The following is a 23,317-nucleotide window of genomic DNA, read 5'->3' as shown; positions in this document are numbered from 1 at the left end:
CATATAGAAGTCAAACTGGTGGACAGGATTTCCGTACTTTGCTGTATACCTAGGGTTTTCACTCCTACTGCCAAGGTGTGCCTGCTGAAGATAACCTGTCTAGTAATACTAACCCAACAGACAGAACAAGTTGAAAGATTGCAAGGAAAGACAATACAGTCGTCATGTTGCTCACTGCATGGGTTGCAATGCCCTTGCCAGGGGTTTGGTAACATAATACTGGCTACTGCATCTTCCTTGTTAAACTTCCTCAAATACTTGCACCTGTGCCGTAGTTTTGGATTGAATCTCTCCTCCTGTGGCAGTGGCTACAACAGAGCTGTGAGCCCGTGAAGAATACAGAGGTGATCCAGATTAGAGAGGGTCTGTGAGGCGGTCTGTCCATATGACTGTTACTGTAAAAAAGCTTGCAATGTCCTTGCGTTACATCACCTTCCTTTCTTCTGGTAGCGTGGTCTCCTGGGAACTTTGAGCTGGTGTTTCTTATTACCCCTGACTCATTCCCCATGGGGATGGTGATACAGAGTGAGACTATAAGCTTTTAATACACAAAAGAAATTCTTTTATAGATAGTGTTTTTTGTAGTATTATTATAAGCTTTCCTGCCAGATCCAGAATGGAGAGGGAAGTGCTTTTTCAAGTGACTGTAGGAGATGGAGAAGAGGAAGCGAATGCTTCAGTTTTGGTGGGGATAAACATTCCTACTGCTAGTTACAGTAACAGAAATTAGTCACTGAAAGAAGGAAAGGAGGAAAATTCTTTAGCTTTCATGATCTGCAAAGACTTCACTAACTAGCCTGACAGCACTTTTATATCTTCTTTTTGCTTTCTCTTCTCTTCTCTTCTCTTCTCTTCTCTTCTCTTCTCTTCTCTTCTCTTCTCTTCTCTTCTCTCTTCTCTTCTCTTCTCTTCTCTTCTCTTCTCTTCTCTTCTCTTCTCTTCTCTTCTCTTCTCTTCTCTTGTTTACTTTTGTTTACATGATTTAAAGCAATGCAAAGAAGGCTTGGGGCATCTACATGACACATTCTACAATGCTGATGGGCATTTTTGAAATGGGGGCAAATGTTCTGATGTACTGCTTTTGAAAGGGTGTGAATGTACTGATGTAACAAGATTGGTGCTACCAAGTCAGCCAAGCTCCCTAGAGATTGGACAATTGATCTATGTACTGTCAAACGCAATATTACAGTACATGTTGATAAATGGTTTAGCACTGCTTAGCAAATGTCAGTTGATCAATCAGAGTTAAGCAGCTGCAAACTCACTAAATTCAGGCAATGTCCAGGCAATCCATATTTTAGAGGGTTTCATTAGTGTAGCTGTAACAACTCAGCACTGCAACAGAAAGGAAGAAATGTCAGAAATACAAGTCAAATTCTTACCAAGATTTCTATATCTGTCATTCTGGAGGCAGAAAGAGCAGGGACTGATGTATCAGTCATTTGTTCAGGAAACTGTTTCTAAAGAAAAAACTTTTGCAAAGGAAGTGTTACAAGACAAAAAGGTTGAAATTTGGGGAACCCTTCTGCCAGAAGAGGTTCTGAATAGTTCTTGGAGAGATCAGTTGGAAAACACTTCATACTGAGAAAGTTTCTGCCTTTCAACAGGACACTTCTAATTCACCTCGCTCAGTATTCTCTGACGTGAATAAGATTCTCTAGATTGGCTATGCCTTACCCTTCTTTCTTTTATTAGTTACCTTTCTTGTCCAATATTCTCACCATGAGCTTTTGGTGAGAATGTTTGGTAACAGAATATCCGTTTCCAGTAACCTATTGTGCAATTAAAATGCCATATGGTAAATACAAACAAGCCAAACAAACAAAACCAACCTCAGATTTCCTTTCTGTTTGCTTTTTAAATTGGGATAAGAGCCTGATTTGATTCTTCATCTTTTCATCCCTTATTGTAAAAGCAGACTAGTTGTCCATCCTGTCTGTCAGGAAGCAACGCTGTAACCCAAGAAGCCATTGTGCTGCTTTTCACAAGGAACTGTTAATTTTTTGTAGTTTGCAGTCATGATAGTAGCACTGGTTCCTCTTTTTAAAGCAGTTAAATTCGTGTTTTGAGAGTGCAGACAGGGGAGAATATGCTTCAGCTACTCACATGTTATTTGTGGTGACACGCTGGATTGGAGAATTGGAAGAGTGGAGAGCGTTTCAGCCCTTAATTTCCTGTGGAAAGATTCAGCTGAGGAAGCATTGAATTTTTGGTTTCTCTTTGCTGTCAACATGGTAGAGGATAGTAGGTCAATACTAGCCTGAGAAGATCTAAGAATTGACATTTGATAAAAATCAACAGTCTGGGAAACAAACTGAATAGAGGCAATTTCAGTGAACAACCATTTTTCAGACAAGTTTTCCTGCACCCTAAAGGAAAACCAAGAGAGGGATTCAGTAGGCGGTATGAAATGAAGACTCATCTGGGTAAAAGAGTAAAACCAGCTGGAAATTTTCCATGTATAAGAACTAAAGGCATCTCCATTCCTGAGGTAACTTTGGACACAAAGGATCTCCAGTTCTTTTTAAAATGTTCTCTCTCAAACTGTTTTCAAACTGGCACCTAATTTTGTGTACATCAATGTCAGGGCATTGATTCTGTGTTGCAGTACCAGCATCACCTTGTCGTTTCTTTGCAAGCCTGCATCCTGGCAGTGATCGGACCTGAAGTAACTTTACTGACCTGATTTCTGACATGTCCAGGTGGCCCATTTTGCTGTCCAAGAGATGCTGATCCTTAGCAGCTATGGGAGAACATGCACATTTTCTAACTGGCGTTCTCCCACTCAGGATAGCTCAAATGAAGACAAATCTGAACAACTGAGATGGTGTGCACTTAATACATATAAAAGTAGATGCCATAAAACACAGCCTACTTTCCACCAGAAATCTCAATGGGAAAATTCAAACATTCCTATTTCCACTCACAAGCCTTAACCAGCTGTTTGACTATTAATGAACATCCTTTTAGTTTTCCACAACTGAGTGACAACTCTTTCCAGGAGTGGCCTGTGGTGAGATTTGTAGTGCACTCTTGCTTTGGATAGACTAAGAATATTAATCTTTTCATGGCATTTTGTCGCCACAGCTAGCTATTCCCCAAAGAAATGAGGCAATTGGTGCCTCATGCAAAAAAACAAGTAACCCTCAAATAACTTCTATAAGTTTCTGTTATTCAGGTCTCAGAAAGGTTTGATTTAGACTTTTTCAATGGGAATAAATAATTAGTGCTTCCCTTTATCTACATGAGTCTGTTCAAATCGAGTTAAGTGATTGGTGCAGCAGAGTTTTGGATTGAGGTGCAGTTTCCCTGGTAACAATCGAGAGTGAAATCAGAACCTTTTGAACAGCCAGTGGAATGTGGTTCTACTTGGATGACAATAGGTCAAAGCATTTTAATGGCTAAAAACGTAATCCAGTACAATAGGATTTATTGCCACTATGTCATCAGATTGACACTATTCCTGCAAATTCTTTAGCTTGTGACAGATTTCAACCGAAATCTGTTTAGTGGAAAAACTTGTAAAATGCCATTAATCATTTTGTTTTCCAAATCAACCAAAGAGTCTGTGTGTCTCAGGGGGTTAGAAAGAATATCTTCCAAGTGAGTGAAATTCAACCTCTGCACAAAGCTCTAATGAATGGCTGTTCTGGACACAATAAATGGTTCTAAGAACTAAAGGCTCATTTCTGCAGGGTGCTGAGTACTCTGGTCCACGTCTATTGGAGAACTTCCGCACTTGCTTAATTTTACACTAACAAAATAGTTTCCAGTGATTTCTAGGATGGTTATTCATGCTCTTAAACCTGATTGTATTTGCTGACAGACAAGACCTTGTAGGATTAAGTCCTAAACCAACACTGGAAGAAAAGATTCCCTGTTCAGTATGGCAAGGGCACGGGGCAATATTTTATCCCTTCTGCTGACATTTTTCCAACTTCTGTAATAACGATCCTTTTATTCTGAAAGATCCCAGAGTGCTGTCTAAACTAATAAAATGCAGCCACAGCTAGGAGCAACAACGCATAAGATCAGGACAGGAGAAATGTGTTGCCTGCAGCTTTAAGGAAATGTCAGGTTAGAGTGCCAAAGTCTGCCCCTCTACCCTGAACCCAAAAGCTTAAAAGGCTTGGCTTGGCATCCTTTGGGATGTCAGTAGGGGACCTCTGTCACACATAGGTGTCTAGAGCCATCTATTTTGGTGACAGGATAGCAGAAATGGCCCTTAACATTTATTGTAGGTGAGCACCCCATAGAACCTTCTACCAATTTTCCTTTCAAATAGATGGATGTCATTCTCATTCATTTTCCTTTAATATGAAAAGCAGATTCTCCTCAATCATACGTCTGGTACCAGGCATATCCTTTCATTGTTTGATATGAGGCTTTTACAATAACAAAACTTCAAGCTAGTAAGTATTCCTCTCTTTGGAATTATTATGTAGTTATGAAGAACAATTGAGCCAGACAATGACACAACCTGTTTCTTGTCTTCCTCAATGGGAAATGGGGCTTTGAGTTTTGTGAGGATGTTCATAAACAGCCAAGGGTGTGTAAGGCGAAGAATGACCTCAAAGCTGAGTTTTACACAGGAGAACAAAGAGCTCTCAAGTCCTGATTTGAAAAACACCCGAAGACCAAATCAATGGCATAATATCATAATTATCAACACGCGTCATAATGTTGCTGGAACCCACTTGCCGCTTCTGCCTTTAAACACAAGTAAACACAAGCTCCTCTCCTAATTGCTATGCAGCTGTCAAGCTTCGTAAATGATGTTTGTGCTGGCAGTAACTGGGCGATAACTTCATCTATCTAGCATTCATATGGACTGGAGATTCATCCTTGCTTCTTTCCGCGGGATGTTTTGTGACATTATTGTTTTCAGATTGTTTTCCCTTTGTTACAGTACTTCTGGCTTCCTTCCAGAACCATTTTGGTTACTTTTTAGTGTCCTTAATCTGTACTTTCTCTCCTGAGCGTAATCAGCATTGCAGCTACTCCCAGACTAAGACACCCAAGTGGCGTGGCTTGCTTTTTCTGTGGGAAACACCACTTTATGTTTTTCACAGACTTCATTCCCTGAAGACCTTTTCAGTATGAAGTGAATACAGCTTAGCACTCCACAAAATGTTCCTGAGGAAGAATGCCACCAATCCAAGATCGTGTGATTTGGAGCTTGTCAGGCCTTGATAGCAATTTGAGGTTTAATTAATCACCTACGGATTTGTGTGACTTTTGAGTGACTGGCTTTGTGGCAGGAGAAAGTGATGCCTTTACTCAGTTTTACTCAGTGAAAACATGAATAAAAATGACCCAGGGAGAATATAGGATAAAGTATCTCCCACTTAGGCTGGGTATATCAATCTTGAATTTAATTTTGTTGACCAATTTATCAAACTTCCAACTAATTTGGAGTCGATCAGGGGACAGTGAAAGTAAATTTCAAACCAGAAACTGAAATTCTGTTTAGGCATGCTGCTGCCTCTGATGACAGCACCCCTGGAAAGTTAATGTGTATTTAACAAGAGAGACATTTGTTTCACAGGTCCATAGCACCTATGAGGAAAACCAGAAAAGTTGTTTCTCAAAACAATGTTTGGGAATTGCTTTGGCAATAAAATCAACTCTACTGTAGTTTAGATATCTTTTTGTGTGAGTGTTGACATTTGTAATATAACAGATTTTTATTTGATGTATTTTTGTTAACATCGTCTTGATAAGATCTGCTCGCTTGTTCACAGTGTTTGCCTTTGAGAAGTAAAACAGGAAAAACACACGGCTGACTGAACAGGTTCATGACAAACATCTTGAAATGAGCTGAACCTCCCGTAAGTAGCTCATTTAGTCAGTAGTACTGCTGAGTGAAAATCTTCAACGCAAAGGTCAGCCGTAGAGGCACAGACCATGGGCACCGAGGAAGGCATAGTCAGCCTCTATGCAAGTCACTGGAAGACAAAAATCCTATCAAAAAAACCCCTAAATTCACTCTTTTTATTATTTTATTTTTTAAATAAACACACTCACTTTTGGAAACAATTTGATATTTTTAACAGAAAATAATGTATTAACTTGCCCTGAGGCAGCTGAGGGATTTGCTGATTGAATAAATTCATTATGATGGGACTGAGAAACCCGTTTGTTGCATTCCTCCACTGGTTCATTGCAAAGCCTTCAACAAGTACTTTACCTCTCTGGCTCCAGTCTCAAGAAGATTTGAAGCAGGCTTACGTTCATTCTTATTATGTGCTTATAGTTAAGCATATGCATGAATGTTTTTCTTAGATTTAAACACAATGCCTTAGCTCTTAGATTGTCCTTGTCCCACATGCCTGGCCTGGGATTCCTCCCAAGCCCTTCAAGAGCTGAAGAAAACAATTGCCTACGACTGAAAGGTCCATTCATTGAGGAGCCTATGGAAGAAGTCATTGGGATTTACTCACAAACCAGTTTGGCAAGTGCAGGTTTGAGACAGTGGTTGAAACACGAGTACAAAAATAAAGAAGAAAATACTTAGGAAATTACAATAAAAATAGTAGTAGTCGTCAACACAAATCAAATAAAGAATAAAACAAGGTCAAGATTTAAGGTTTTCACCATCACAGAAAGTATCTTTTTAAACTGTGTGAGGCAGATCGTGAAAGCCATTTTCGGTGCCTGTTGCGTTACATGCCACATGCACAGTGTGTAAGGCAAGAGCACAGCAAGAAAAAAAGCCATCTTCATTCGACAATATTTGAGAACTCGGAATATGGCCAAAAGGCAACTCTAAGAAGCAGGACAGTGAGAAGACATGAAAAAGAGGAGGATTAGATCTGAAAAACACTGACAGAGGTGATAGATTAATCCAAAAGAATGGGATATTGTTATGGGTAATGAGTTATCAGGGTGTCACTGTTAGTATTGGTGCAAATATTGAAAAGGATCTTAAGAATTAAGCACTAAATCTGTCTGCTACACATGGTTTTGGATGGAGTGGAGAGGAGAAACTTTGTATATGGAGTCATAAATGATGAATAAAGTTTGCCCCATTAAATATTTGATGTGGACCACCATTAAAGTGTGGGCACTGGCATAAATGAAACTCAACTCTGCTTCAGGAAGAATGTTCCAATCTTTAGAGAAATGAGTAACTTATCTAATGATGTTTTAAAGGTGGGGAAGAAGAGACAAGCTTTAAGAGGAGATTCTGCTTTTCTTCATATTTCTTGAAATACTAATCACAGTGTCTAGAAACTCACTGAGGTGATCAGGAATAAGCTGTGGGACAGCTTCAAGAGACCGAAAAGGAAGTTATGCAACCCGCACACTGAGGTAAAAATAAAATTCTTAAACGTACAGTCCAAACACACATCCACGTGATTTTCCAGTTCCACATTATTTTAATTATCTGACTTGCAAAACACCAACATACTGTAAATTAGACCGCTGAACTTGGGAAGAGAATGACAGTTGAAAACAGGAGTGGCCAACACCATGCTGACTATAAGTTTTGAAAAAACAACTACTGAGTTTCAGAGTAACCTGCCTTTCCAGATGACATGCAGCCACGCTGAGACTGAGGCTCATGAGGGTGTATACACAGAGGTTCAGCCATCTGCTCTACAAGGTGTTGAAAGTTATCTCTGAAAGAAGCATCCCATTCCCAAATTTCCTATAGACCCCAGTGGAGTTAAGTAGCAATATGGAAAGTCAGCATTCTGCCAAAGTCTGTGAACCAAAGAAAATGAAGATTTAAAAAAGTCCTTGTTCCTTAGAAAGTATTGCCGTAATCCCAGCAAGCCAAGCCAATTCTGAAGAGCAGCGATGGATACTGCCTGTGGTAATACTAAGAAACCCAACAGCTAGATCTGATCCAAAACAAGAAATCAAAGACAACTCCTTTGCTGACTTAAGTAGGATTTGTATCAGGCCTCTGATCTCTGAAACCATTTAATATATTTCACAGGCTTTTAAAATGTGGTGACATACATAGCCTGACAAATGTGGAAGCATGTTTTGGTTTGGATGAAGAACCTCAAACTCGGAATGCCATGTAGGACTGGGCCTTAGCTGAGCAGCTCCAATCATAGGAGCTACATAATATCCTCTACCAGACTCGAGAGAAAATCCTATTTAGACATATCAGAGGTGGAATTCTCCTGTATCTATATTCACAAATGAGAGTCATACAAAGCTGCTCAGAAAAGCAAATAGTCATTCTTGACCCTAGGAATGATTGATAAATTGACTTCTTGAGGCATAGTATTTGATTACCTCGTTTATCTGACTGCATGTGTTAATGTCAGTCACAGAATTTTCTGGTGCTTTTCCTAAAGAAAAAAGCACTGATACGTTGTTTGACTTGGTCCTTAGCTAATACTTATCTCAACCTTTTTGATTCAGGAATCGGTCTGGAAAGCCTGAGACAGCAGGTTTTTTTGTGGTATTTCCTAAAAAATTAGGTCATAGTGGATGTGATTCATTTTATTTACATGTTTTGATTTTTTTTTCCCTTCTCCTTTTCATTTCTTAAAGAAGTACTGTAAAATGATATTTTCACTGCTAGACCGTCCTTTACTTTTGAAAATGTAAAAGCTTTGGTGATTTAATTGGCATTTGAGATATTTTATTAGGTGGGATGAGACAGCTTCTGGGTATTATAGTGGAATTCCTGCTGAGGTCAGTAGCCCAAAGCTGAGATCAGTAGAAACTTGCAAGCGTTCCCGTCTGCCCCGGGTAGCCCTTAGAAGTTAATCACTGGTGTCAAGCTACATCTTAGGGAACTTTCTACTAGGGTTGGGGGAAAAAAAAAAGATAAAGAGATCCTCAGGCTTCCTACTCACATCTTACTTCTCTCATCTGTTGAACAGAGCTCACTCATGCTGTTAACTTGGGATTCTGTTTTATTCTATTCTGTTCCTTACATGAAATACAATAGTGAGGCATCTGATCCAAACTCCATTGACACCAGCACAAGGCTTTCCATTGTCAAAGCTGCAGTCTTTTGAATTGGCAGGATTAAAACTTGCACAGGCAATATAAGGGGTTCTCTGATCTTCACGTAACCCTTTGGTTAAAGCCACATAACCTTTTCTTGTCTCGGTTGTTTTTGCAACGTGTGCACACACAGAAAGCTGCAGGACCAGGGAGCACCAAAGACATAGGACTTAGGAGGAGCTAACTGAAGTGCCACAACAGGTACAGCCCTGTATCTCCTTACCTTTCTTATTCTACAGACATACTTGAATAAAGAGCAGGGCTGGAAAGACAGTGACTCTGCGTTCTTATGTCACAGTGCCCTTCCCTGGATATTTCGTTTACAATGTACTCCAGAAAACAGGAAAAAAAGGAGTATGCTTTCTGCCTCAGGAAGCAGAACTGCACAATGTGACGTAAAGGAAACGGCCCCTGAGACTTGGAAGAACCCTTTTAGAATATCAGTTCTTGCCCGCCCACAAAATCCTACATTATTAATAACCTGTTGTGTTTTGAGAAGAGATATAACAGCACTGAATTGCGGCAAATAACAGAGCTGAGGGTGTTGGCTCCGTTAAATGAAAGTGGTCAGCATTATCTAATCTGATTCTATCATTGTTCATGACCTGCCACTTACCTATTGTTGAATACATTATTATATTACATCATGTCTATTAAGAGCTGCAACAAACTGTTCTACTGTTCCCTGCCAACAAGATCTGGTGGAAAAGTTCCTCGAAGAATTTTTCTGTGCCTCTGTAGGCTGAATGTAATCCATAAGGTTCAATGTGTGGAGAAATCCCACTGCACACATCTGCAGAACTATTGCAATTACCCTTCACTGTGCGTCGGCGTGGACATCAGTGTGTCTGGGGAGGAGGGAGGAGGAAATGATAATTAGTGCTAACACTTGTATTCGATTGCCTCACAGCTAACTTGCATTAAAGCCCAGGGGATTCCTCCTGCTGAAGTAAGGAATAGGTTGGCTACTGATTTCCAAAGGAAGACGACTGAATATAAAATATATCTTTTCAGCTGTTCTATGTCTGTGTGTCTGGTAGATTTTCAGGTCTAGGATGTGTACCAGCTATACCATTTTTAAGAACTAAGGCTACAGGCACTTGACCAGAAATAGAGACTCTTTGGTCCTATCAGCTCAATACCAAAATGCAAATGGCTCATAGCTGATGGGAGGAGAACCAGAAGGAGGAATTTTCAGGCAGGAGGAGATGACAGTGGCCCTGTGTGGATCCAGCTGCTCCATTGCAGGTGTGGGCTGCGCTAGATGCACAGCAGGGTCACCTTTGAGGGTTGGCTCAGGTGCTCCCGTTCGCTTTGTTCCCCTGCTGTGGCCAGGGAGTTGGCTCATCAAGGCAGCCCTGGGCCATCCCAGCTCAGTCCCAGCACTGCTGCAGGTGCACTGGGACTTCTCACAAGCTGCACCCAGCCTAGGGCCACACGTACCCACCCACATCTGCACTAGGGGCGGCTGATGTGGGTGTCGTGCTGTCGAATGCATGGTGGGTCCGATCACCCTGGTACAGGAGCTGCTGAGAGCTGAGGGTTAAAAAGAGGAAGAGAGTCCCGAGAGTCAACAGTTTTAGGTTTCACCCCTGCCAAATTGTCTGAGACAAAGAATGGCAGTGAGGCCCGAAATCAAGAGTTTCAAGTTGCCAGCACTTTCCATTTCTCATGGTATTTCAGTGTTTCCACTGCTTGTTCCTGGCTAAACCCAAGCAGTGCATACAGTGCAAATAAATTAAAATAGACATTTTCAGCTTTCTACAGATTTTGGGAAATGCTCTGAGTGGTAAGCAGGGGGCTGGTTCATTTTTAACCTGTCCTGTGGCTCTGAAACAGGTAACCAGCCTTTATCAAGGAGCAACTTTAAGAGTCTGTCTTCTCAAACTTAAGGGTCCGAACTTCTTTCTTTTTTTTTTTTTTTTTTTGTTTTGTTTTAAGGAGATCTGGTTTCACTTAGATGAATTAAGTGTCAATATATCTGTTACTGTGAGTTGTTCCAGTGTAGATTGCAGCGCTATTGCATGACTTTAAAATCTGTGCAAAGGTCTGCTGCTCTGTGCTATTTATGTCTATCTTTAAAAACGTTTAATAAACAAACACTTTTATATTGATACTTTAGGTCTTGTCTCTGTACGGAAGTATTGAATGGGAAGTGTAAGAAATATCCTTTTTCTCCAGCTCTGAGCTTAGCCTATTCAAAGTTTTCTTATATGTCTGTATTTGCAATCTTCTCTTCTGCTGTTGAATATACACAAAATGATGGAGAGGAAAGGCATTACTTGTAAGGTGATGCTGGCAGAACTGCGTGTTACAAATTTGACAGAGTCCTGTTGCTGGTTGGTGAACTGCAGCCCTACCAACCTCTGCTGCACTCAGACATCTGAGCTGAAGTGATCTGAACAACGAAACTTTTATTTTAAAGGGAAAGTTGAGCCATTTAAAAGCTTCGCTCCAATGGCTTCAAAGACATTACTATGGATATAAGAAAGTGCTGTGATTGAAGCTCCTGGCTGGGGTGTGCTCCACTCCTGTAAAGTCAGCACAAAAGCATGTACTGATCTGAAAGTGCTCTGGGTCACGCTCTGTGGTGGGAACCCCGCTCCTACGTCCTTGCTCCCTAGAGGTCTGGCTCTAGGTTCAGTTTAGGGGATTTTGCATTCCCCCTCCCCTTGTAGAGATGCCCTTTAGTCATTTGTGAGGATCTGAGCTGAGATGAGGAACATTAAATATAAAAAACCCCACTTGTAACATAAAGTTGTGCTCATCAGGCTCTCAGACCTGACCTGTTAGAGAATATCACTTTCTGAAACTCTGAACGTCGTTGAGCTTTTTTGTTCTGCCAGAGTAGGCGAGTGAAAGCTTTTGCACCATAAAGATAAGTCTATATTGTGGGCTAAGGGTAATCAGACTTACAAGCCAAGCAGGCCGCGGATTTACAAGCACAGTCTCGTGTGTCCTGTTGGAGACTGCTAGCAAACACCTCTGTGGGGCAGTCGTGTGGTGCGCGTGATGTGAGATACACAAATGGTCAATCATGATGTGTGCCAACCCTGCTCTGGGGATTACGTATCAGAAGTAGAAAGGCTGGCTGTAAGTATTAGGAGAAGTTAGGTCCCTTTGCAAAGAAGAAGAGTGAAAGGAAGGAAGGAAGGAAGGAAGGAAAGAAGGAAGGAAAGAAGGAAGGAAAGAAGGAAGGAAGAGTCTCAATGCCGTCCTACGGTAGATTTATTTAAATTTTGTGGGCGGTGCGTTTTTTTTAAAGGAACAAGTATTTGAGTCAATTCCATAGCAGCTCAAAAGGTTTCTACTTGTCACATTTCTGGTCTCTGCACTGAAAGTCTTCCAGGGTTACACAACAGTGACTAAAACTGGAAACCTTTCAGACCATTTCCAAAATGAAGCAGGAAACTGAGGTGATTGCTAAACCGACGCTAGAGAGAGAGATCCACTTCCATGTGTGTGGGGTTAGAGTGAGAGTACCCAATTTCATTTGGAGGTTTCGAGTTGTTTTCTTTTTGATTTAATCTCAGAACAGAATTATTCTGGAACCAAGATCTTCACATTGTTTTGCTTAATGTTTTACAAACAGGCTGTTGACTGAAGTTGTCACTGAACAAAAATTCACCCCTACTTGTTTACATAATGGGAAAATATAGTCATAAAATGGGTGTAGCAACAACTTGTTAGGTATTAGGTTAAGGTGCAATATAGGGATTATCCTCATAAAACACTGAGCCCTAAACTCAAAATACCAAGATTAAATTGACTGTTACATTTAGTGGAAGTCTTTAAAAGGCTAAACTCGATGCTTAAATCTTTTAAGTTATTGTTGTTCTGAGCGAGTTGATTAAAATCAAGAATTCAAGTTCTGGTAAAGCTGCTCTATTCAAGAGGAACTAGATGAAGATGATAAATGTGATAAAAAGACCGACTTCTGCTAGTGTTTGCTTTATGGCAGCTCCTCACTGGGTATAAGTAAGTGTTGGGCTTGTTTCTATTTCTGCACTGCTTTATGACCTTTGAAATACAGGAATTTACTTACCTTTCTCTCATATCTAATTGGGATGAAATTTTCAACGATACCAGTTTCGGGGGTCAATATGCAGGTCCCGTGAACACAGGTCTCTAGAGCAGATCTGTGTCTCCCTAAGCATGTTTCAGTATCCAACACAGTAAGATCCTAGCCTTAGCTTAGATATTTAAGAATATATGCTGATTTTCTGAACTCTGAGTCTGATACATATATGCTTTAGAAGAACTTCTGAACTTTCTCTGCCATTTACCCTAATGAAATCTTTGAGATTTCTCTATTTCTGTCTTCCTGCTGTCCTGCCTAGCTTCACTGCTCCATTTTTATCTCTGATAAGTTTTTATTTGGGAGGGAAATACGTTTATAAGAATGGTTAGCAAAAGTAAAATTAGTAAAATTTCAGCACACTTCCTCCTCTGAACAACAGAACAGTATGCAAGAGGAGGCTCATGATGTGTACAAACATGCCCAGAAATAAAGGAAAAAAAAACCACAGAAAGTAAAAGCAAGACAAAAAAGAGCAAGGGCTTGTGCGTTAGTGTTAGAGGAAGGTGAAAACGCTTCCTGGCAACATCTGAGAATCATTTGCAGCAACCGATCCATGAGCTTTAGTGAGTAGAGAATGTTTTTAAATCCTCCCCCATCCTCTTTGTTAATCTTTACCAGGTAGTAGGACCTTTAATGTAATTCATATGGCTTTCTTAGGGATGTGTAAAATATTTCCATTTAGAAAAATAAGATTTTTGAAATGGCTCTAAGGTTTAAGTTCATAAGTCTGGTTGTAAGTCTGTCGTCTTCTCCCTTTTAAAATTTTGTAATAATAACAGTCTTCAGACTGTTCTGCAAAAGGCAGCGTGCCTCAGTAGAGTGAGCGATGAACATCTGGCTTCACAGCCTCACTGCCTCTCATTTGGAATAGGAAAATCACGTGCTTGTTTAAAAGTGTCCCCATGAATGAAGTACAGATCGTAATACAGACTTACATAATTCAGAAACATTGAAGGATATTTTTTCGACTTGAATGTTCTGAGCAACATCAGACAATGTAAAAGAGTTATTAATTATGATGCAAGATTGTTACTGCACTCGAGAGACTTTAAGAGGTAGCTTGGAAAAGTTCAGATTTGGCTTACCTTTAAGCACACCCAAAATACTGGGCAACATTTTTAGATGTTTTTGAGTGGCTGAGGAGGCTATTTCCTATGGCTTTCAAGCACATTTGGGATTTTAGGTCATCTGGGGCACGTCTCCACTGTGCAATGCCAAATGTCTCTGAGCAATCCAATTTTCAACATGACAGAGAAAGATTAACTCAGATCTTGAGAGCAATATATGTCTGGTAGCGTTGCTCTGCACTGATTCCTTTTTACTCCATCCAGCTTCAGGGCTAGATTATTTGGTTCTGGTTTAGGAAGCTCTGCATCACGTTCCCTTTCTTATTACAGACATATTTTTGAATGTTTTGCAAAATCCAATCTAGCATCTTACTACATGGCTTCATTTATACCAGTCAAAAACCCATCAGAGACATCCATGTATTACTACAACCTGTACTTAGGAGAGACCCTAAGTAGAGTCAGAGTTCCTAATGCAAGATGCCTCACAATCAAAGTTGTCTCCTGTGCGTGACAGGCTACCGTAAAATCAGAGTGGACTTTGACACATAGCTGCACGTGTGACAGTCCATGATTCTTGCCAGCACCAATAAAATCTAAAGATGGTGCCAGCAAAACACCATTTTTGAAATATGATGATTTGCTGATGGCAACGGCAGAGTGGAATCAACTCAGTAGTCTTTGATTCATGAACTGTTTAGTCCCTTCTAGAGTCCCAGGATGTTTGTGAGTATTTTCAAGGAACTCTAGTTTGAATCAGTCAATAAGAAAAACAGTATAAGCCTAAGTATGTTTTTTATTTAAGATTATATTGGCTCCTGATTACAATTTGCTTCTTTTTCACACCTCACATTATGAAGTTCTTAAAAAAATAACAGTTTCCAGTTTTTGCTTGTTGTTAAATATGACTTATAAAATGTTAGGTCAAGAGTCTTCAATAGACTAGGCTACACTGTTTGTTTAAAGCTATGAGTAAAGTCAGTCATATGAATGTTTCCAAAGACTGTATTCCAAGAAGTATTTTTGGAAACATTAATGTTGTGTTTTTTAATGAAGGCCACATTCTGAGGCTACGACACCATATGTCACATTCATTTCTGTACTGAAAAAAAAAAAAAAGAAAAGAAAAAAGAAATGGAAACTATGTTTGGCTTTTAAGTGTTTTTGGAATAGTGTCTATGCATGCTTGTCATTGTTCCTTGGATGGGAGAAAAGTTCTCGGTCTGTTAATCTAGTCCATCCAATATATGTTACACTCTATGGGCTTGACTCCCTTCTGTCTTGAAGAGTGTGCAGTCATTTGTACTCAGGCAAAGTGAATGAAGAGCTGAGGAAAAAGACTACCACTAGGAAACTTTTTTTAAAATTCATTTTCCATGAATATGTTGGCTTCATTGTAAACCTACATCTGAAATTTTGTCAGCTGAAACCAGCCTAAAAATGGGAAATGTCATTTTTCCATTGAAAACTTAGAATTTTTGGAAGAATAATGACAGTTTTTCCTCAAAAATATTAGCTTTTTTCCTTCAGAAATATCAGTTAGAAGCATGACATCTGGCAAAAATTTTGAATTGTTCTAGCTGTGTACCCTGTCACTTCTGACTTGTCAGTGTTTTGTGTGTTAGCAGTTGGGATATGGTAGAATGAGCTGCAGGAAAAGGCATTTGCCTTTTTCAGTGCTGTATCCTACAAGTAATTCATAAGTATCCTGTAACTGATTACTTCAGCTAAGTCTTTCCTTTTTTATTGGATTCCAGTTGATGAAGTCTCAGTTTCTAACATAAGTTCTTGTTATTAGTCACTAAATGTATAGCCTAGCACTTCGTACTGCTGAAGTTCATATGGTTGCAATCTGCAAAGACATCCATTTTTTCTCTGCTCTGACAGAGGAATCTCCTAATTCACATCACTTCCTAAATTTGTGTCATCCACAAATTTTATTAACATACTGCATGTTTGTTTCAAACTCATTAATAAAAATTTAAATACTTTTTGGCAGCCGGATTTTTTTTTTGTTTTGTGAGGGTTTCCAGGACCTCAGAGAGGTTTCTTTTTCATTTGAAATGTAAATACTTTTCTACAAATTGAACAAATATGTCTCTGTAGCACTAGCCCAGTAAAGTTCAATTCCATGACCAGGTTTTTCTGGGCAATACTGAAACACAAATAATGATGAATGATTGTGTGGTTGATACATTTTCTGGTTAAAACACATTAGCACTGAACTTGCCTGCCCATGCTACTGAAGTCTTATGTCTCAATGAGGGTGTTTTCCTAGGCATTTCTTCTAATGGAGGAAAACAAACAAACATGCGATAAACAAATAATTAACTACCTCAAATATTTGGCTAACTTTAAGAGGGTTCATGCCATTCCTGTGACTGTTCATGAAAGCCCATCCTGATTTGAATGTTACTTCACCAGAACATTAGAAGAGATACTCACAGTGGGGTCACCGCAAAGGTTTTTGATTTCTGTTTTCATCAACATACCAAATTTTAGGATTGATATGGACATTTCTAACTGGTTGAATTTCCAGCTGCCTCATATTTCCAGGCCTAAGTTTTTGAGCTATGTTGTGTAATGAATGTCAGAGTCTGTACACTTCAGAAAATTGCTCATGATGGCCACAGAGTGAATCTATTTAGATTTGGTGTTACAGTGTTCTGGCATAGGAAATTAAAACAAAAATAAACTTTCTCTTTTATTTCATAGATTTCCAATGAACAAAGAAAACAAATAGCCCCTGGGACCACAAGTGTGTTCTGTAAACTGATGCCACGAGGCAGATATGAGAAAGATGCCTGAACAGAGTGGTTGCTATAGGCCTGTAAACATACAGGGAAGTAAGATCAGTTACCAAGGCGCTTGTCAAGAAAGCCCTGAAATGGGGATGAAAAGATTGCAGAAGCGATTTCTCCACAAGGATGGCAGCTGCAATGTGTACTTCAAACACATCTTTGGGGAATGGGAGAGCTATGTAGTGGACATATTTACTACACTGGTGGACATCAAGTGGCGCCATATGTTTGTGATATTCTCATTGTCCTATGTTCTTTCTTGGTTGTTCTTTGGACTAGTTTTCTGGCTGATAGCAATCCAACATGGAGATTTATTCAACGATGAAGAAATAACTCCCTGTGTTGCAAATGTCCATAGCTTCACAGGAGCATTCCTATTCTCTCTTGAAACCCAAACGACCATCGGTTATGGTTACCGCTGTGTTACGGAAGAATGCTCTGTTGCAATCCTCATGGTTATCCTACAGTCGGTATTAAGCTGCATTATTGACACCTTCATAATCGGAGCAGCCTTGGCTAAAATGGCCACAGCTCGAAAAAGAGCTCAAACCATTCGTTTTAGCTACTATGCTGTAGTAGGCTTAAGGGATGATAGATTTTGCCTCATGTGGCGCATTGGTGATTTCCGACCAAATCACATGGTTGAGGGCTCTGTACGAGCTCAGCTTCTGCGCTACAAGGAAGACAAGGAGGGGAGAATGACGATGGAATACAAGGACTTGAAGCTGCTAAATGACCAGATCATACTTGTTACGCCAGTGACAGTCGTACATGAAATCGATAGCGAGAGCCCCTTGTATGGTCTAGACCGGAAAGCTCTGGCCAAGGACAACTTTGAAATCTTGGTCACATTTGTCTACACAGGTGATTCAACAGGAACTTCACACCAGTCAAGAAGCTCATATGTCCCCAGAGAGATTCTTTGGGGCCATAGGTTTAACGATGTCTTACACGTAAAGAAAAAATACTATAAGGTGGATTGCTTACAGTTTGAAGAAACCACAGAAGTTTACGCTCCTCACTGCAGTGCCATGCAACTGGATCGGAAGGAGCAAGAATGGAACCGATATGAGAAGACACGGGAAAAAGAAACAGAGACATCGGCACTGGACATCAAGTCATTTAGTACTAACCAAAAGTCATTTAGTGCAGTTGCTCTCATCACCAGTTGTGAAGATCCAGAAGGCCCAGTGACAGCTGTCAATCAGCCTTCTGGAGAAGTTTCTTACCAGAAAGCAGCTGTGACCTTAAGTAGGTTATCAATAGAGTCCCAAATCTAGCTTTTTACTCCAATTAAAATAACTTCCAACAAATTCTCCCAGCGTAGCTTTTAGAATATAAACAATGAACTCATATGCACAAGTATTTATATTATAAACCTCGCTGACAGCATGCCCGCTTGTAATACATTGCTGAGCTGCTAGAAGGAGCTTCATACTGGTTAGCGTGGGTATCAGTAAGATTAGCATTGGCACAAGAAAACAGCTTACATTTGGGTTGATTAGGCAGCCACTTACTTGAGCAAACTTACTGTAAACTTTATTACCTTGCAGGGACCAATGTTGGACATACCCAGAGATAGATAATGATCTAGGCAGGGAACAAAAACAATGTTGTGTGCCCTCTAGGTCAGATTTTTCAAAGCTGCCTAATTTATTTGGAAGGCCAGTTCCCAGTCCCTCTTGGAGGCTCTGAAACTCCCCCCCCATCACAACAAACAATTGTGCTTTGCTTACAATTGCACCTCTCTAGCAGTTCAAAGGCAGCCCCCGTCCTGGGGTTACATTGGTGAATCTATGGGGCTGTTGTTTGTAGGAGGGAGCGAGCTGGCCAGAATAACTGAACCCAGTGTTACCAGGTAGCTTTGGAAACCTGCTTACACCCTGCCTAGTCCTGTGGGATCCACAGTGGGATCCTGGAGAGCTTTTCTCATTTCCCCGTCGTGAGCCATTCCCAGAAGTGCCACTCCCTCAGCAGCCTGAGGTATGCAGTATGTCAGCTGGCTTGGGGCGGCATGAAGATTTTGTTACGTGGCTCTGACGGCTAGGAGAGCTGGCCAAACTGGCTCCTTTGCACTGTTCAGAAATCAAAACGAGACCTCAAGTTTGAAATAAAAATCAGCAAAATCAGGTTGAGCCTCAGAGAGAAGATCGTGTTTTTAGAGTGAGCTGCGCAATATTTTAAATCAAAACGTCTTTCATTTCAGAATGTCAGCCTTGCTTTTCTTTTTAGTATATTATGTTTCTTTAAAAAGACAAAGATCAATCTGGAGACCAAACAGTGTGATTTTGTCAAAATGAAATATTTTTATTCATCTGAAATGACTGTGTAAAAATGATCCTTCACAGAGAAATTCAACATACTCAGCTGTCAGCTCAATTTGGAAAAAAGGAAAATGTTAATGTTTTGAAGTTGTCTGTGACATGGAAGTTCCATGCTGGGCACATCTCTGTAATTATTCAATAAGCAATATCTCATCATGCTTTTTTTCCCGATGATTATGGTTAATTTGCATTGTGTTTAATTATCATGCTAACATAAAAATAATTATCTCTGAATTTGTGGTTGCCTAAAGTGGGATTTATCTCCCCTGACCTCAGCCATCAAGAAATTAAGTGTTTGCCTACTGGTCGAGGCTCTCTGTGGTTACTAGTACTCTTCTTCTGTCTTCACAGGGAGGTTCATCCCATCTTACTCTGGCTTTTCAGGGAGCTGAAGGCAATAGGATGTGTTTATCCTGGAAATGTTCATCTCTCCCCATTTATTGTTGAAGGAGATGAGATGACTGTTGTGGAAATGCTGGCTAACTTTAGGCTGCTAAAATTAGGTCTGACAAGTCATTCACATCATCCTGACTAATTAAAAGTTTTTATGAGCTCCTCACATTTAATGAAGAGAAATAGATGCTGATTCTTTTTTCCTGAAATTTACTCCATATAGTAGTATTCCTGCATTATTTTAATGTATCCTGCATTTCTCCTTTGCTAGCAATTGTCTTTGGATATATGTGATCCCTTTAGGCAAAACCAAGCATATTAACAAGCCTGGGAGTAGGTGGTTATTCCGAAGCTCATTAATTAGCCTATTTTATATGCTGAATCATCAGCAGCATCCATCTATAACTGCAGTAGAAAACATCTTACTGTATCCTGGATTTGAGCACTGGCAGGCATTGAGGAAATAGTCTAAAAAAATGGAAAGGAATGTAGGAAAATGTATAAGGGTCTCGGTACTTATGTGGTGTTGGAAAAAAGACCATCCAGATTGTATAAAATAGAATATAACGTTCAAGACATGAAGTAATCCTTCCACACTCCTCTGTCTTTGAAAGATCTTGGCTGGGTTGCTTTATTCGATGTTGGGCACTGCACTTTGGGAAAGACATGGAACAATTTGAAGAGAATCCAGAGATCTAGAAAACATGTTAGTGAGGAAGTAGGGAAATAACTGAAGGTGTTTCAGTCCAAAAAAGGGGTTAGGAAACAAAGAAACAGTTCTCAAACACAAAAATTGCAAGTCAAGAGAGAAGGAGTATCTGTTGCCTGTATCTGGTGGGTAGGACAGGAAAACATGGGCTTAAACCGAAGCCAAAGAGATTGACGTTAATTAGGAAACACTGTTGGAAAGAAGGCGAAGCACCGGCAGGTCTGTGGGGTGGGTAATCTCTGTGGTGGTGGCTTTCGGGAGCCTGTTGGAGAACGTGTGTCAGGAGCGATACAGAATGGTCAACCTTGCCTTGAACTTTCCAACCCTGTTTTTCTGTGATCCTGTGATTTTCAGAAAAAGGCATTGTCTAACATGAAATCTGCTTAACTGGTCACTTTACAAGTACTTACACACGTGAGTATTTGCCTAATTACATAGGTGAAGTTAAAGAGAGATGAGGTACTACTGAGACAGGTAATCAAAATCCCCCAAATATCTTCAAAAGGTGCATATTTCAGGTGCTGTTTGTAAAAGTAGTTTCCCTTATTAAGCTGCGAATCTCAGCTGCCTTTCCCTCTCCTGGTTATGTACTGTGTGAGCCACTTGCGGTGAAGAAAATTCTTTCCTCGGAATGACTTTCCTGTACGTGAAAGTACCAGGAGTCTGATTTAGCATTTTGTCACATGCTTCTTGGTATAGATAGATATAAATACGTGAGCATGTATAGTAATGTATGCTTTGGCATATAAGTCAACCACTAACTGATGAGGGTCAGGAAGAAACTTCTCTCCTGGGCATGTTAATTCATAACAGGCTACTATACAGTTTCTTCTACTTTTATCTACAGCATCTGATACCAGCCAGTGCTGGAGACAGGATACTGGTTGAACCACTGGTCTCAACCAGTCTGGCTTTTTCTGGGTTTCTCTGTTTGATATTTTAATTTCATTTATCACAGTATAAAAACTATGTATAATAATGTATAGTAAAGCATGCATTGCATTTTTATGAATAAAGACACAGAAATAAAGAACATGCCTCTACCACACACCTTGTGAGAGCACATTTTACTTTTCTTCCCTTCAGCCACAGTTTTAAGCTTCCATATCTTATGTGCTAAGAGGTCATGGGAAGATTTATAAGGTCCAGAGTAGTCTTTTGACTTTAAAAGGTGCCAAATCACAAGCAAACCCACAAAGTTATAAACACATTCTTAGCGTCAACTCCGTTTGTTTGGAGGAACGAGCCAAATAAAGCCCCGCTCACAGCGTACACAGACACACTTCTGCATGGCAGTGGCATCCAGAGCTTGCGTACTTAACCTGCAACCTCCTCACCTGATGAAGGATCTTTGGTAGTGCCAGGTGGATAAGACAGGAGTGGACAGAGGTGTAGAAGAGATACACAAGCACACACACTTCCATAACTATCATTTAGGTGGGGCCTGACTGCACTTTTGGTAGAGCCGGTTCTTACCTAGGAGAGGACTTAGGAAAGACTCTTGCAGCACACTGGTGTACAGCAGCTTTGGGTAAGTAGGAGGAAGAATCTTCCTCACCCATCTGCTCTTTCTAGATGAGGATGTTTCCCAAGGATTTCCATTTGTTTTTTTTTTTATTCATCCCCATTGCAGAGCTGAGCAATGCAAAAGCAAGCCTCTCAGAACCCCAACAGAAGTAATAACACGTGCATCTTCACAGCAGAAACACAGACCTAACCCTTGAGTCATCTCTAATGAACAGGTGAAAGTGCCCACCAGTCCAAAAGTAAGTGTCTGGTGCATTCTGGGCTGTTCAATGAGTTGGGAGCTGAAGGGAAACACAAGTACCCTCCTGCTCTTCCAGAGCATTGCACGTGCTCCTTGGGTCTTCAGAAAGCCAATACATCGGGTTGAAGTTCAGCAGCTTCTTCCCAGCCACCAAGAGGCAGCAATTGGCGTTTCTTTCTGCCTCAGCTGGAAGTTGCTCACCCTGTTCCCATCCTTTCCACAAAATTTACCAGATGAAGCAAAATTTTAACAACAAAGAGAAAATACAAACCACTTTGCATTGGACTCCTCTATCATGATTATAGCTGCATCTCAGTTAGTTTCTTTTGGAAAGTAGCACTATTGTTCTGGGTCAAGATTAGTTTATGTCAAAGGGAGTATAATAAGAGATTATTATATAATTTATTTTTCCAGATTTGCCTACCACTGTTCATTAAGGCAGCTGGCATTTCCTTCCCCATTATCATGTATCATTTAGTGCATATTTTCTGTGAAGTTGATTTTCAGATGTGGGACATAATATATATCCCTTTGTTTATCCCGTGTTTTTGACACACTGAGCAGGAGGTCTGACTTCAGCTGCCTGCCTAACTTGAAGCATTACGGTTGCACTCACTTCAGGAAATAACAGGTACCTTTCAGGGTATCAGAAGTGTTTGTGTGGGAAGAAGAAATTGCTTGTAAGCTTTTTTTAGCTCTTAAATCTTTGCTGGTTTTGAGCTGGGAACCTGCAAACAGAAAGAGTTGGTGTCTCTGTGGTGGGCCTAAGAGGCCCATTTAGGGAAGCGTCTGACAACAAATTTGCTTCCAAGCAGACAAGAGGAAGCATGACAGAAATGAAACAAGAATGAAACAAGGAGCAGTTACAGCTTTAGTCTGGGCTGACAAATGTGGATCGATGTTTTCATGGGGTTTAAAATCACAACACAGGAGCTACTTCCAGAATGTAAAACTTCTTGGGGTCAGTCCCTGTGGCTGAGGAGACGATGGGGGAATCAGATAAACATCAGGCAAAACCGGTATGAAGTTGGATAATCCCTTTTTGGGCTCACGTTGCTCCCTAGAAAGCTAGGATTTTTTGAAGCTGTGATATGTTTGCTTCATGCTGCACAACACAAAGTTCCCTAGGACTGTCAGAAATGCCCAAGAATTTCCTACCCAGGTGTGTCCCCGAAGTCCTGCATCTTTCTGGCCC

At 40.3% G+C, this 23,317-nt stretch overlaps 1 protein-coding gene across 1 annotated transcript; it reads left to right on the top strand.

Moving 5' to 3' along the window:
• Positions 1 to 16,918: 16,918 nt before the first annotated feature.
• On the top strand, positions 16,919 to 21,395 carry KCNJ16 (potassium inwardly rectifying channel subfamily J member 16). Its single transcript, XM_075170090.1, has one exon. It carries the CDS (start codon positions 16,919 to 16,921, stop codon positions 18,206 to 18,208), a length of 1,290 nt encoding a protein of 429 aa, XP_075026191.1. The 3' UTR covers positions 18,209 to 21,395.
• The last annotated feature ends 1,922 nt before the right edge of the window (positions 21,396 to 23,317 follow it).

Source organism: Calonectris borealis, chromosome 20 (assembly GCF_964195595.1).
Source record: "Calonectris borealis chromosome 20, bCalBor7.hap1.2, whole genome shotgun sequence".
NCBI lineage: Eukaryota > Metazoa > Chordata > Aves > Procellariiformes > Procellariidae > Calonectris > Calonectris borealis.
This window is presented reverse-complemented; position numbering and strand designations above follow the sequence as displayed.